Here is a 15997-nt window from a genome sequence, read left to right on the forward strand (position 1 = left end):
ATAATTTGTATATTGTCTATCACATTGTTTAGGATTTTTTCTAGCTTTTTCTTTCTTTACTATTAGTATTAGTTCAGTGGAGGGGGGTTAAGAGCATCATGGAAATTTTAGATTTAATGCACTATGCAGAATGCATCATTATCATTATTATTATTGCACGGTGACCACAAGTGTGCCAGGTGTTTCACAGTACAGACAAACAGACATGGGACAAGATTTTAAAAAAATAGGAAACTAAAGTTAAGTTCCTAAATCCCTATTGAAGTGTCCAAGTGATTTTCTAAAGTGCTCGTCAGTTAGAAGCGCCCACTGAAGTCAGTGGGGTCTAGACAGATGCAGCAGTCAGCATGCTACGCAGATCCAGTTGCAGGATCAAGGCCTAATTTCAGAGATGATACAATGATGGCAGTAACCTACGGATATGGGGGAGTAAAGGAGAAAAGAGAGGGCAACATCAATAAGATTATACATTCAAGACCAGATCCACAAAGAGACTTAAGTACCTAAACACCAACTTTAGGTGCCTAAACACCAACTTTGGGTGCCTAAATGCCAACTTTGGGTGCTACAAAGATCCAGAAAACTCATGTTCGGCTGCTTCCTAACTCTGCAAGTGCTTAAATTCATTCAATACCTATGTTTTTGCTGAAAAAGTCCCCTATGTGCCTAAATTTCCTTCTCTGGGCATGTGCATTGCCTATCTCATGCATAACCTCTAGCACAATCCTCAAACCAAGTAAAGTAACCCAAGTGAGTTAACGCCTGTTTTTCCGACAGGGCCTTATCTGGTAGGCATATTCTGAGTACTCCTAACTGGGGGGAAGGCTTCCCTTATAACTTTTAGTTCAGTAGTTAGGTACTCACCAGAGATGAGGGAAATCGTGGTTCAATTCCTCCTCTCTGCCTGATGAAGAAAAGAAATTTTAACAGGGATTCTCCATCTCTCAGTTGAGAGCTCAAACCATTATATTACAGAGTGATTCTTTCTCTGGCCCAGATAATATTTCATTGTTTAAGAAATAGTGGAGTGGCTCCAACAAGAGAGACTGAGGGAGACTCACGTCAGACTGTCCTGTTGTCCAGTGGTAAGGGCACTCACCTGAGACATAGTGAATCCCTGTTCAAATCCCTTCTCCTTATGAGGCAGAGGGGGAAATTAAACCACTGTCTCCTACAGCCTGGGTAAGTACCCTAACCGCTGAGCAAAAGGTGAGAAGTGGAGGAGTCCTCCTCTTTGAAACAGCTTATGTGCCGAAGCTGCCTAGAAGAGGGTTTCCTGGCTGTGGATTGCAAGCAGAGATAGGTGCTGTATGTTCGATAGGCTGGGGTGAGGACACATTCCTCTAGCTTCGGTGGCTTCCTATCTAGCATGCTGGCTTTTGTGAATCGCATTCTAAAGTGCCTATCTCTCCCCATTTATTGTATAGGGAGCCTAGGTGCCTAACTCAGTCTTTGTGGATCCCAATGACTTTCAAGGCACCTAAAAGTTAGGTGCTGCAATGCTCAGTATTGCAATACCTAATTCCCTTTGTGGATCTGAACCTACTGCCTGATCCTGCAGCCACTAAAATGAGAAAGCTCTCATTGATTCCAATCATGCACGATCAAGCCCTTAGACTATGGTGACCAGATAGCAAGTGTGAAAAATCGGGACAGAGGGTGGGGGGTAATAGGAGCCTATGTAAGAAAAAGCCCCAAATATCAGGACTGTCCCTATAAAATCGGGACACCTGGTCATCCTAGCTTAGACCATGATCCAGCAACATGCTTAACTTGAAGCATTGACTAGTTTCTTCCATAGCATTAATCACATATTTAAAGTTAAGGGCATACTTAAATTCACGACCTTACTCAGCAAAGACTGGTGGACTAAAGAAGGTATTTCTAATATATAAATAACATGAATAAATTTCTTAATTGGCTAATTTCCCATGGGCTCTGTTGTAAAGTGGATTTTAAATAGGGATTTGAGTAAAGTACAGCCTCATTATTCTGAGATTATCATCTTCCTTTGCAGATTTATCTAATCTTTATCTTTTTTTACCTTAAAACTGATGCTCATTTTTTCCAACTCAGTCAAATAATAAGGATCTTTTCAAAGGAGCCCAGCATCCAGCAGCCCTTATTATTCTCAATAAGAGCTGAGTGCTTTTTGAAAATCTTTTCTCAATTGTGAGTACTGAGCACTCTCAAAAATCTGGACTGAAAGTGATATTTATAGTTCATTATTCAAGCTGATCATGAATAATGCTGAAGGATTTATAGCTCTACGTGTGGAGTTTGTTCACAAATTAACCTAAATGCAAACATCATCTCAACAAGTGGGGAAAGTTTTAACTACTTCGGGAATACGCTCTACTTCTAACAAATAGTTTTTTTAAAATTTATAAGCTATAAATTTATAAGATGGGGTTTTTTTAAATGATAGAATTTGGTTGTTTTAAATCTAAAATGGATGTATGGAAAACAGACAAAAATGGACACACATTGATGGTTTCAGTCCAGTTGCTAGCAGACATATTGCAACTGACACTAATTGACACCATTGTGGGTAGTCTTGGAGGGGGGATGGATTGAATGAACTGCCTTTCCATTCCAAAAGGTGATCCTTCTGAAAAATGTGGACTTCAGTTATCAGAGTTGTCAGTCTGGCCTCTTTCATTTCAACAAATTCATTTAGGATTCATTTTATTTATTTATTTAAAGTAAAAGACAGTTGCTGTTGTGCAGGCCATAAAAATAAGTGTCTGTGGCTGATACCTTGACTTTTGTAATCAGTGTAATGATGGTGGCTGAGATTTTCAAAGCCTAAGGAGTTAGGTGCCCAACTTCAACTGAGTTTGTACTGTAGTGAACAAGCGCAAAAAGCATGCATGAGGAATATGCTCACTTTAAGTAGGATTTCAATAGAAGTTGAGTGCCTAACTTCCTTAGGCGCCTTTGAAAATCCCAGCCAACATCAATAGGAAGACATTGGAATGAAGGTCTTTTAGGCAGTCGTTTATACAAGTAAATGTTGAGCAGCGCTAGTCAGTGAAAGATAAAATCAGAATACAATCCTGAGCAGTATTTTTCACAAAAGGTAATAAAACCACACACATTTTTCTGTTCAAGACCTCTAAAGAGATGTGAGTACATACACTGTCATCCCATATATTCTCAGGTTGTCGTTACAATGAATATAGGGTGTGCTGCTGGATACACCCCATAAACAACACACATCTCTAATGCTGCTAAAATAAAACCTGAGTAGAAAAGATGCCTCTGAAAAGGCAGCATATGGACTAAAATGGACTGTTATTCCTTTCTGTCCAAAAGCACCTATGTTTCTGGGTTTTTATGGATCAAAACATAATATGTTTCCAGCTTAGTGTGTTTGCCTATGGACAGATATGTTCATCCTTAAGTTGCTGCTTGTATAGAAAATAAAGGGAAATAAACAGGCTGGAAAAGGTATTAGTCAACTCCCACATAACTTACTTTGTTTACCTAATAATAGGCTACAGATGATAACTCTTCAGTGTGTTGTGCTGTAATATTATCCCTGAGACAATAACAAGTGAGAATGATGTCAAGATCTATTCACTGACATCTGGTGACTGTATCATGATCAGTGGAACTGGAGACAGAGGACCCATGTTCTCTGGAGAGTTATTGTGGCAACTCACCCAGGTGGACAGAGCAGACTGCAAGATTTAATAAAGTTCCTCTTCTTCAGCTTAACCTGCATTCATTGTTATTACTTGCAAATGAAACAGTTGGGCTCTTTGGAATTAGTTTAGCTCTATTAGTTACTAGACCAGTTGTGGGCAACCTGCGGCCCGCCAGGGTAATCCGCTGGTGGGCCACAGACAGTTTGTTTACATTGACAATCTGCAGGCACAGCTGCCCGCAGCTCTCGGTGGCCACGGTTCGCTGTTCCCGCCCAATGGGAGCTCCAGGAAGTGGTAGCCAGCACGTCCCTGCACATCCCTCCTCTTAAATTCCATGCAATATTGTATTGTAGCATACACTGTAACCTAGCCCTTCTCCTTTGTATAAGTGAACATCTTCCTAACAAAAACACGCTGTTCATTGCTGATCCTATCCCTAACAATTGAAAGCTATGTATTGTTGCCTGTGAAGCACAGGACATAATGCAGGCATGTTGTTTCATGTATATGAAATATCACTTCAATTAGAAAAAAAGGTATTTCCAGCTTTACTACTAGTTAACATTACACATAACAGTCTATGCTGGCAGCACAAAATGCACAAGGCATATACTTCAAAACATGGCACAGATCTGTTCTTATAGAATCATAGAAGATTAGGGTTGGAAGAGACCTCAGGAGGTCATCTAGTCCAAACCCCTGCTCAAAGCAGGACCTGTGTGTTCTATTCTGTTTTGTATACGTTCTTATCCTGTGCTTATCACCAGAGTATTTGAATGCCTTCCAGTAGTTCATCAGACAACATGACTAACATCTGTCACTTGTTTATTCTTCCTCTTACTGAAATACTACGTTAATTAACAAAAAGGTACCAGTGTGGGGAGGTGGTAGAGGTGGTAGGGAGGTGGTAGAATCTCCTTCCTTAGAAGTTTTTAAGGTCAGGCTTGACAAAGCCCTGGCTGGGATGATTTGATTGGGGATTGGTCCTGCTTTGAGCAGGGGGTTGGACTAGATGACCTCCTGAGGTCCCTTCCAACCCTGATATTCTATGATTCTATGTTGATTAAACATTTCTGAAATTAACAAAAACTCTTTATGTGCAGGGCAGCATAACGAATACTCTGTAATGTAGCCTCCTGGCTAGGGCAGACAGTGACTACAGTCTGGTGCTCTGACCCTCAGGGTAGGGCAGAGCAGGGAGCAGTCTATAGCCCAATGCCTCCTGGCTAGGGCAGACAGCAAACAATACCTTCTGGAGCTCACTGCCTTTTGGCTGGGGCAAACCACAGGTAAGATGCCGGCCTTCTGTCGTAGGGTGAGTAGGTAGCCACCCCGGGGGACCCAGCCCAGGGCTCTAACAGTGGTGAGTGGTCCTGCCAGTAGGTCAGCGGGGAGCCCACCGAAACACGCTGACTTGTCTCACAACACTATAACCGGACTAATGTCTCGTTCCTCTGGGCTACTTCCTACCACCCTTCCTTAGCATCGGTTTGTAGTCCATGGGTCCCCTGTTTCCTTGGGGTCAACAGCAGTCCCAGCATCTCCTCACCACAATTGGTCCCCTCCAGGGGTAGAGTGCTGCACAGCTCGGTCCCTGATCCAGAGTTCCGCAGCGAGGGAGAGACATCTGCCTGCTTCACTGACTCTGGTGCAACTGAACTAGAGGGCCCACCTCTTGTACTTTCTGTCCCACCACTCTGCTTCCAGCGTGGGGAAGTGGGCCTGACCTGGCTCTGCCCACCAGGGGGTTTGGGGTTGTCCCTCTCTGTCAGGCTCAGAGGGAGGCCACTCTGCCTCACTACAATGCTGAACCGTTACAGGTTAAGATTTTTGTTGACTCTTAAATTAATCCAGTGTGGGTTTTTTTTTCCATTTGAAAGTGGAAAAGGTGTTAAATTTGCTTTAATTGGATCTGAGATCTAATTTTGTGCTTTGTACTGTTTTGTTAACCTCAAAGTGAGTTGGTCACCATAGTGAGATTGCCTCTCTCTTAAACTATATATATATATATATATATTGTTTCCTATTGAAGCCTAAAGAAAAGAAACTGTTTAACTTTCAAATGGCATAATAATTTTATTCTCAACAATGGCCTTCAAAGTGCAGAGACCCAGTAGAAGGCTGAAAATGAAGTAAATGCATGGCAGTTTGAAAGACATTAACTTTCCTATATCATCTCATAAGCCTGGCTTCGCATTTGGACTAAAATGCAATTTAAGCTTGTAGAGTTAGTTGCGGTTATTGAACATTTAGATTGTGCTAGTATCTAAAGGCCAGAACCAAGTTGGGCTGTACTGTGCTACTCTGCCCCAAACTCCTCTCCCCAATACCCCTCCTTCTCCATGCCCTATCTTTCCTCTCCCAGGAAACATTCACATGTACAATTTTTCCTACCAAATATTTTTATTGCATTGCCCCCCAAATAAAACTGCCATCTATGACTCTCAAACTGTACCAACCTGCATCCACTCACTCCAAAACTGTCTTAAGCAGGGCTTTGTAATTAACTTATCCTTAATTGTGTTAATTGGAGGGTGTGTTCACAGACATCAGTCTCAAGGAGGTCAGTGATTCATCAAATCATTAGTACCTCTCAGTTTAATAGTACAAGGCTACAGAAGGATACTGTTTTGGGGGGTGGCTGTAACTAAGGACCACCGAATGCAAATGACCCCAAATTTCGATCACTAACACTACCCTGAGCTTATATAAGGCACACCAAATTTCAAAGCAGTATGTGTAGCCATTCAGATTTTAAAGCACTTACAAGAGTCAAGCTTTAATATAAAATTATGGGACTGGAAACCTAGCTGTTTTTCTAGGCACATGCACACTGTAAAAAATGTACATTTTCTTAAATATTGCTCTCAGTTTTAGTTCTTCCAAAATGTAGTGGGTGCCCGCACTATCTTGGATAAAATTCGGCAAGATGAAACCATTTTGACCCACATCACATTAATAATTTGATCTCTAACTCTACATGCAACCCCCCCCCATAAAAAAACCCTGAAACTTTTTGAAAAATGACTATTTTGCTGGGCTTATGTCTCCACAACCGTTAGCTCAAGTGGTCCCAAATGTGGGTCACTAAACCTACTCTGTACCTTCCTGAAGCACACCAACTTTCAAAGTCCAACTAGGTATGTTAATTTTAGAGGATTTAGAAAGGTCGACCTTTCAAAAGAAGTCATAATACAACCTTAACGCTGGTGGTGCTTCCACACCACTTATGATAATACTGAAATTACTAACAATGGGTTGGGAGGGGCTGGCAGAGAAACCACTGCAGCAATCCTATGACACGCAAGATCTTATCTAAGGGAATTTTAAGGGGCCTGGAACCACTGGTTTGATGGCTGCTTTCACTGATGAAAAGCATCTGGAGGGGAGCCTTGAATCTGGCCTCAATCTTACAGCTGATGTTAATTACCAGTCCCAAGTTGGGAACACACATAACAGAGTTTGTAGAGACAGGCAGTCACAAATATCACAGTAGGAGAAGAGACACTAGATGTGCAAAATCATGTTGAGGATAGTTCAGATCTGACAGTTGTATTAAGACTTCCCAGATCAAAGCTGCAAAATACCTTTTCAACTAAAAGTGGAAGGTCAGAACTAGTGAACAATATAGTTTGTAAAAGCCCCTGAATACTTCTCTGTGGCTCTACCCCTCAGAACTCTGCTGGCCTCTCAACACTCAAAGATTTCTAATTGCTTTGTAGAAATGACTGTAACAAGGCCTTGCAACTCCTGTATCATTCAGGTTTTAGAGTAGCAGCCGTGTTAGTCTGTATTCGCAGAAAGAAAAGGAGTACCTGTGGCACCTTAGAGACTAACAAATTTATTTGAGCATAAGCTTTCAGCCTTCCTACTGGCTCACGATTGCCCTCACTAGCTATATGGTTGTACTCTTTTGGATAAGAGGTAACAATCTCTATTACCTGTGATCATTGGACAAATTCTGCTCTCCTAATTCTATGTAGCCCCCTAGAAGCCACGAGACTGCTGTGGGTCTATTACATGAAAAGGGGGGACCATCTGAAGAGGCCTTGGATAAGACCCCGACTGTGAGAATGTTTTAGAGCTTGAATCTCCTTCTTGGCTGTGAAGGGAATTATGAGGTGCGGGAAGGAAAGGATTGGTTTGATGCACAAATGTGAGATGGAAGTATAACTAATTAACCCATGACTGTGTGGATCCACTGACTATTCCCTTCCCAAGAGCACTATGGCAGGTATGAGATTGCAGTAGTGGCCACGGATTCGTTCTACTGCTGCTCCACAAGCAATGAGGAAAGATCAGCTTGCACAACTTCAGCTACTAGTGCTCGGCATAAATGTGAGGCCTTGCCCCTGGCATTCAGGTCATCTCCCATGAATTCTGTCCTTGCCTATCTTGATGTCAGAATTCAGTTTATCTTTGAAATGCCTGTTACATAATGAATCCATCTAACAAGGTACACAGCGTAAATCAGATGTCTTCAATAGCAGATATGTATTGTCAAGATACAGAATTACATAGAGAAAATCATAAAAGAAAAGGATAGATACAAAATTCAATGAGGATGAAATTCAATAAGGACAAATACAAAGTACTCCAGTTAGGAAGGGACAATCAGTTGCACACATATGAAATGGGAAATAGCTGCCTCGGAAGGAGTACTGCGGAAAGCAATCTGGGGATCATAGTGGACCACAAGCTAAATATGAGTCAACAGTGTAGCACTGTTGCAAAAAAAGCGAACATCATTCTAGGATGTATTAACAGGAGTGTTGTAAGCAAACACGAGAAGTCATTCTTCCACTCTACTCCGAGCTGATTAGGCCTCAGCTGGAGTATTGTGTCCAGTTCTAGGTGCCACATTTCAGGAAAGATGTGGACAAATTAGAGAAAGTCCAGAGAAGAGCAACAAAAAAGATTAAAGGTCTAGAAAACATGTCCTATGAGTGAAGATTGAAACAATTGGGTTTGTTTTGTCTGGAAAAGAGAAGACTGAGAGGGGACATAACAGTTTTCAAGTTCAGAAAAGGTTGTGATAAGGAGGAGGGAGAAAAATTGTTCTTCTTAACCTCTGAGGATAGGACAAGAAGCAATGGGCTTAAATTGCAGCAAGAGAGGTTTAGGTTGGACATGAGGAAAAACTTCCTAACTGTCAGGGTGGTTAAGCACTGGAATAAATTGCCTAGGATTGATTGTGTAATCTCCATCACTGGAGATTTTTAAGAGCAGGTTAGACAAACACCTGTCAGGGATGGTATAGATCAGTGGTTTTCAAACTAGGGCTGCTGCTTGTTCAGGGAAAGCCCCTGGCGGGCCAGGCCGGTTTGTTTACCTGCCGCGTCTGCAGGTTCGGCTGATTGCGGCTCCCACTGGCTGCGGGAAGCAGCACGGGCCGAGGGATGTGGTGGCCACCCTTCCTGCAGCCCCCATTGGCCTGGAGCAGCAAACCGCGGCCAGTGGGAGCCGCAATCAGCTGAACCTGCAGACGTGGCAGGAAAACAAACCGGCCCGGCCCATCAGGGGCTTTTCCTGAACAAGCAGCGGCCCTAGTTTGAGAACCACTGGTCTAGATAATACTTAGTCCTGCCATGAGTGCAGAGGACTGGACTAGATGATCTCTCGAGGTCCCTTCCAGTCCTATGTTTCTATGAAAACGTACTTGCCTAGACAAATAGTATCCAAAACTTCACTCGGCACTGTAGACAGTAGCTAAAATTTTAAAAGCCACCTGTGTTATTTAGGGTCCTGACATTTAAGCACTTTTGAAAATGTTACCTTAAGAGCTTACATTGCAAAGTATTGTATAAAGTACCTGAATATCTTGCCTCGCAGGGAATCTTTTTCCTATCAAATTAGTGTCTGTCCCTATTTGCCTCAGCCTGCCAATTTAAGATTTGATCACATGTTCCCCAAATAATGTGCGTATACCCAAAGAGACCATGCAGATGTAGTCTTTTTCGTCTTTTCCTTAATGTAGAGATGATGGCTTTATTCAGGTCAATATACAATTGTGGGATGGCATAATTATTGAGTCAATGCACAATAACATAATTATTGCATCCTAGTAAGCAACTTGCTGCAGTTAGCTTTCATTCCTACCATTACTAACATAGTTCCTTCCTCATGTGGGCTTATGTTAAATTCTTATATCTTCTATATTGTCTTGTTTGTATAGATAGTTGGGTGCATTTATTAAAACTTTTTTTCCCTTCCAACTAATGTTTGATCCATACAATATGTTGTTCTAAATGTTTTGTTAAAGTCTCAGTAGCCCCACTGACTCCATTCAACACCTTCTGAAAGTGCTTTGTGATCATACAAGTGAAGAAAAGCCCAGTGGAGGCAGTCTGCTATTCCTTTCCCACCAAACAACTTCGGGAAATCTACCTTCTGGCCTCTCAGAGTTTGTGTTTAGGGAGTTCATTGCAAGCCTTGGAGATTTATAAAGAGAGTGCATGAAGTGAGGGACCTGAACTCAAATGTAAAATCAGAGGGTAATGGTGGTGAATTCCACTGACAATGTTTTAAGGGAAGTCTTCAGCGAATCACTATAATGTAATTTCCCAGAATAAGTATCTTGGTGGTGGTGTAAGGTGGATAACCAGTGACAGAAAACCTGGACTAACCTGCCTCCTCCCAATGTCCTCCTGAGCTCATGTGTAAGAGAGATGGCTGCTGAAGCTTCCATGGGCCCATTGTCCAATAAACATAAAATCCTGAAAGTCAAGACTTTGAACAGGCTATGGCTCGAGGCTGGGTAAAAAACTGAGAAGCAGGTAAAACTCAGGTATCAAAAGAAAGAATAGGTAAACAAACCCGCTGCTAACATGGTATCCCAGACACTGCAATCTGTACAATGTTGCAGTCGGCAGGCTGTTTGAAAAACACTGGCTCAAATGCCAACACAGTGCTTCAGAATAGCATTAAATTATTGACAATAGCAACATCTTGTGTGTCTTAGTCAGGCTAGTAGTACTGTTTAAAGGGACTTCTGTGTGTGAAAAGCTTGTAGGATCAGGCCCCGATATGTCTCAGTTCAAAGCTTTGAGGAATTTTTGAAAGCTGAAAGTAAATTATAAGATACCATGGAGGTCAGATACCATAGTGATGAGTGAAGAACTTCAATAGAATAGAATAGAAGATTTCATTATTTGCCTTTTCCAATATTGCTGTAGTTCTAGTCATATCATTACATTAATGGTTTCTTGTTTAGTACACAAGATTCGGGACATTGGCTGTTCACTATTGAGAGTTTGGCAAGTGGCAGGGATTGCTAGGTTTAAATAATGGAACAATTCTCATTTCAGTTCTCTCAAATGCATATTTAGAATTTAAAGTTTCTTTTTAACCTCTACGGGGAATACAGTATACTTTCCATTTTTCATTGCTCTTAAATGAACCTATTTCCAATTTAAATAACTGACTTTTTCTATTAAACATGCAAATGGCACAACATTTACTTGAGAAAATTTTGCTAAAGGTAATACCAACATGAAGGCAATATCATCATGAAGGCAAGAAACATGCCATTGGCATTTTATTAATTTTGTTCTGTATATACCTTTTTATTTTCTCTGCAGAATTTTTCCGAGAACTTTTGGAGAACGCAGAAAAATCCTTAAATGATATGTTTGTACGAACGTATGGAATGCTGTACATGCAGAATTCAGAAGTGTTCCAGGACCTCTTCACAGAACTGAAACGATACTATACAGGAGGCAATGTAAACTTGGAGGAGATGCTGAATGATTTCTGGGCTCGGCTATTGGAGCGAATGTTCCAGCTCATAAACCCCCAATACCATTTCACTGAGGACTATCTGGAATGTGTAAGCAAATACACAGACCAGCTGAAACCATTTGGAGATGTACCCAGGAAACTGAAGGTTCAAGTGACTAGAGCTTTCATTGCTGCACGGACCTTTGTTCAGGGGCTGACTGTAGGCAGAGAGGTTGCAAACAGAGTATCCAAGGTAACCTAAATGAGGCTTTTTATGTTTGCACTTGTGTTTGTGGGGTTTTTTTTACTTAAAACATGAATTCTGAATATGCACCTATATCTTGTTTATAAGTTTTTGGAAGTTTGTCAAGGTGACTAACTATTGTCGTTTTCCTCCTTTGGAGTCTACTGAAGTGACAGCAATACTGGAAAGGGTTGCCTTTTATTTGGAATGCAAGGAAGGTCAATATTTATTAGCTATGGCATGATGTAGCAGTTGCCATTAGTAGTGCAAAAACTATCATCAGTTGACATTTCAGACCAGGGATTTAAATGTAACTAATATGTATGATGCTGCTGTTCATTAGGGCAGGGCAGCTGGCCTGGAATTGTGAGGGTGGCAACCCTCATCAGGACTGCAGCTGAGTGACAAGTTTTTAGGAATACTGGCATCTTCTCTAACACATGGGCAAGGTAGATTAGTTATATTTGGATGAGAAAAAGGCCCACTAGTAATATCTAGGGAGCTTGATCTATTTCAAAGACCAGTTGGAATTATATTTATTTGTTTTAGTTATTTATTTATATAAATATTTATTATGATGCTAGCTTCTGAGGGCCTCATATAATTAAACTACATAATAAAAAATATACACAAAATATAATCCATCCAGGTCAGTCAGATAAACCCCACAGTTGTAGTTGGGTGCCAGAGATCTGCCAGAATAATGAGCTGTCTCCTACACGGCACCTGGAATACAGCTAAAGGGATTTTTCTATATTACTGTTAAAACCAAGTTAGGGGGCCAAGTTGTTCCCTGACCTGGTTATATCATGTTTTCAATCGGTCATGTTGTCGGGACCGTAATTGTGTTCTGTAAGTCTGTTAAAGCCTTGAACAAATTATAAGGGACTTCTCTAGTTTGGTTGCAAATTGTAGGACCACATTTTGGCTCTGAGAAACCATCAAAAAAGCAAATTCCAAAAGTGAGAGCCATCTTGTTCTTAAGGCATAATTAGTAATTTCCTAATGGTCTCTCCTGTGGTGCTCATTACTATAATGCTAGGTGCTTTCCACACATCATTTAATTAATCTTCATAACCATTTTCTGAAATGCGGGGGGTGATATTATCCCTATTTTAGAGATGGGAGCTGAGGCACAAAGATACTAAGATCAAAAGTTCCCTCTAATTTTGGATGCCCAATTTGAGCACCGTCCATCCTATGCACTGAATGAAGACTGCCTGAAAAATAGCACATAGCCATGTAATTAAAGACCCTATCATAATGCTACATAAAAGGGAGTTGAATTAATTCAAGCATTTCCTAACTTTTGAATCCTTGACTTTGCAACATTAATGTTCCCTTAACATAGTTTTTGCGTGTGTTTATATAATTACACATGCATGAACACACACCCCCGCACACTACTATTCATTAATGCAGTTGAATGAGTGTGTATGTGTGCATGCAGTGTAGTTGTAGCTGTGTTTGTCCCAGGATATTAGAGAGACAAAGGGGAGTGAGGTAATATATTTTATTGGACCATTTTCTGTTGGTGGGAGAGATCCTTTCCCAGACTTATGGAAGGGCTCTGTGTGGCTCAAAAACTTGTCTCCCTCACCAACAAAAGTTGGTCCAGTAAAAGATATTACCTCACCACCTTGTGCATTTGTGTATACATTTACATACACATGAAGTCTAACTATATGTACATGCTCATTCTATGAATATTATATATGAATGAGTGTGCACATATATTTTAAATTTAGATTCTTTAATTATTTCCCCATTATGTTTTATTCTTACTACTGGGCAACATGAAATTTTGGCCTTCTAATGGAATTATCTGACTGGATGATAATAATGATAACAATAATGAAGAATAATAGAATTAAGTTCTTGAACAAATCTTCATATTGCAAAGAGTGCACTAGATTTCCATTTCTAGACACTTTTCTTCTACTTTTTTTCTTCAAGTCTACTTCAACATAAATTGGAAAGCAGATTACAAAGAATTATTATCAAGGAGAAATCAGGAGCATTTTAGTAAAGATTTTGTTTCAGATGTCTCATTAAAATGTATTTTTCTGAAACTTAGATTATGCTCAAAAAGCATGGTTCAGTGTAGTATTAAAACCTCCTAGATAGAGACTGTCACAGTTTCATGGCAATTGCATCTGTATTCCCACTCTGTGGCACACCAAGAGCACCCACTTTAGGTTCCTGGCCCCCAGCTGTCACCTCCCTGGGGTGAAGACCTGGGACTCCCTCCCTCTCTCCTAGCTGGGGTTTTAAGGCTGAACAGCACTATGGATTACAGTGTGATATCCCCAGCAAGTCAAACTGTGTAAATAGGCCACTGCCTGCACTTTGCCTTCCCTGAAGAGCCTATGACCAGTGTATTGCCCACAATTATAAATTACCATACAGCTCCTGCTAAGCAAGCACATTTATTCTTAAGCTAAAAGCATTACAGAGAAAATGTATTTAAAAAAAAATGTCCTACATGCATGCTAAAAAACTTACCAGAGGTGACCCATCAGTCTTATGGGGCTCAAGAAGTTCAAATCCTTCCAAACCTTCAGCAAGAATTGGGCCCTCCTTTAGACGGAGGTTCCTGTCCATTTTCTGGATCAAAAAGCAGGCCCTGGGTCAGTTTAAACTCAGGCTATTTATCAAAAAGTCCTTTCTTTATCTGCTGCTGTCTCATGAATCCAGTTTGAACTAATATATATGAGTGTTTCCAGGTGGTGGGTGGGACAGGCTGACAATTTCCTGCAATCTCCTGAATGAACTTTACTGACTTAGGTTTCATGTCTTTGTAGTCCATTGTATTAAAAATGTGATTGTGTATGTGTTACTGTGGAACTCTATGCAACTCCTTTAAGAGGAGGGGGAAGCTAACATATTTCCTCCTGTTATCAGGTCTTTGAAACCACCCTCCTGGAGAGGTGTGCATATACTAGTGCAAACTGGATTCTCCATGGACCAACAAGCAAATATGGGATTTTTGGATTAATAGCCTGCTTTTACACAGGCTCCTGGCCTTCTACCTGATGCAGCAAACAGACAGGATTCCTGGTCCATGTAGGGCCCCAGTCCTTAGGGAAGGCTTGGAAGGACTGGAGTCTACTGAGTCCCCATAAGACTGGGGACATGTTCTGAGCTGAAGCTGTGATGAATTTGAAAGAACAAGTAACCCTTGGGTGGGATATTGAAAGACTGTTCCAGCCAGAGCCCATGTTAGGGTTGGGCTAATCTCTGGTATACTTATTAGCCTGGGCATGTCACACTGTTTACCATCTGTGGGCAGTCACACTGTTTACTGTCTCTGAATGGAAAGCAAGCAGGTGTGCTTGAGTAGCCTGTCTCTGCAGGGAATAACACAGAGAAGGCAGGAAACTGTGCAGCTTGAAAACACTCCAATAAGAAGGGAGTGACATGCGAGTATCCACTCAAGAAAAGCAACGTCTGGGGAGCTGAAAGCCTGAGTCTGGGTGCTCTTGCTGGACCACTGAAGAGAAATTCAGTTGCCCTGAACTGTAACAGAGGTACTTCTTTGGAAGTGTTACAACCTGAGTGAATTTGCCTGATCATCCCCATATTGTTTTTAGTTCCTAAAGGGGCCATGGTTTCCCTCCCTGATGGAATTATATGCAGTCCCTGGCCCACAGTGACACATAAACTTAATACAGTAAATTCTCCCAAAGATATTGCAGGAAATTGCCCTATCTGTCAAAGATACATTCCAAAACGTGGTCAAAAAGTAAATTTCTTTTGTTTGCTCAGTCATTTAATTACAGGCATATTTTGCAATGTGCACACTAGTGGACAGATGCAAAGAAATCTGAATGACCTACAAACTGCAGAAATGCCACTGACCCACATCAGTCAGGTGGGGGAACTTGTTGGGGCCGGCGGTGAAAGGGGGACAGTCCCAGCAGCAAGGAAGTCTCTAGCACCTGTTGGCCAGCTGGGGAAAAGGAGTGGTCATTGGCCAGCATTCCTCAGATCCCAGAATTTAACTCTGTGTGTGCCTTGTGGAGCCTATTTGGCTCCATTCCAGCAGTGCACCCTACCCACCAGAACTGGGAATGGGAAACCTGGACTGGCAGATACTGCAGGTCTAACCAATCATCTGTTTAGGGGGTCAGGAAGGAATTTTTCTTCCATGAGCCAATTGGCAGAGGACCAGGGAGTTTTGTGCCTTCTTCGCAGCACCTTTGAGCCACAATGGTTCAGTAGGAATGCACTTAGTACCTAACTGGGGAGGAGTTGTTTATTCATTGCAACTTGTGCACCAGTTTCTAGTGCAGTTAAGAAAATAAAATGAGCGTTTCCCAGAGGTAAAAGACCTGGGATTTTGGTGATGAATCTTGGGCTCAAGTGATAGGGTGAGACC

At 41.4% G+C, this 15997-nt stretch overlaps 1 protein-coding gene across 2 annotated transcripts in view; it reads left to right on the forward strand.

Annotated features, from left to right (window-relative positions):
- Window positions 1-15997, forward strand: part of GPC6 (glypican 6) — a 1155513-nt gene that overhangs the window by 630489 nt on the left and 509027 nt on the right. For both annotated transcript variants that reach the window (XM_043534545.1, XM_007066216.4), the window contains exon 3: window positions 11234-11625. In XM_043534545.1, coding sequence (XP_043390480.1) covers window positions 11234-11625 — 392 coding nt within the window. The remainder of the gene's footprint in view (window positions 1-11233; window positions 11626-15997) is intronic.

This window comes from Chelonia mydas, chromosome 1, assembly GCF_015237465.2.
Source record: "Chelonia mydas isolate rCheMyd1 chromosome 1, rCheMyd1.pri.v2, whole genome shotgun sequence".
Lineage (NCBI taxonomy): Eukaryota > Metazoa > Chordata > Testudines > Cheloniidae > Chelonia > Chelonia mydas.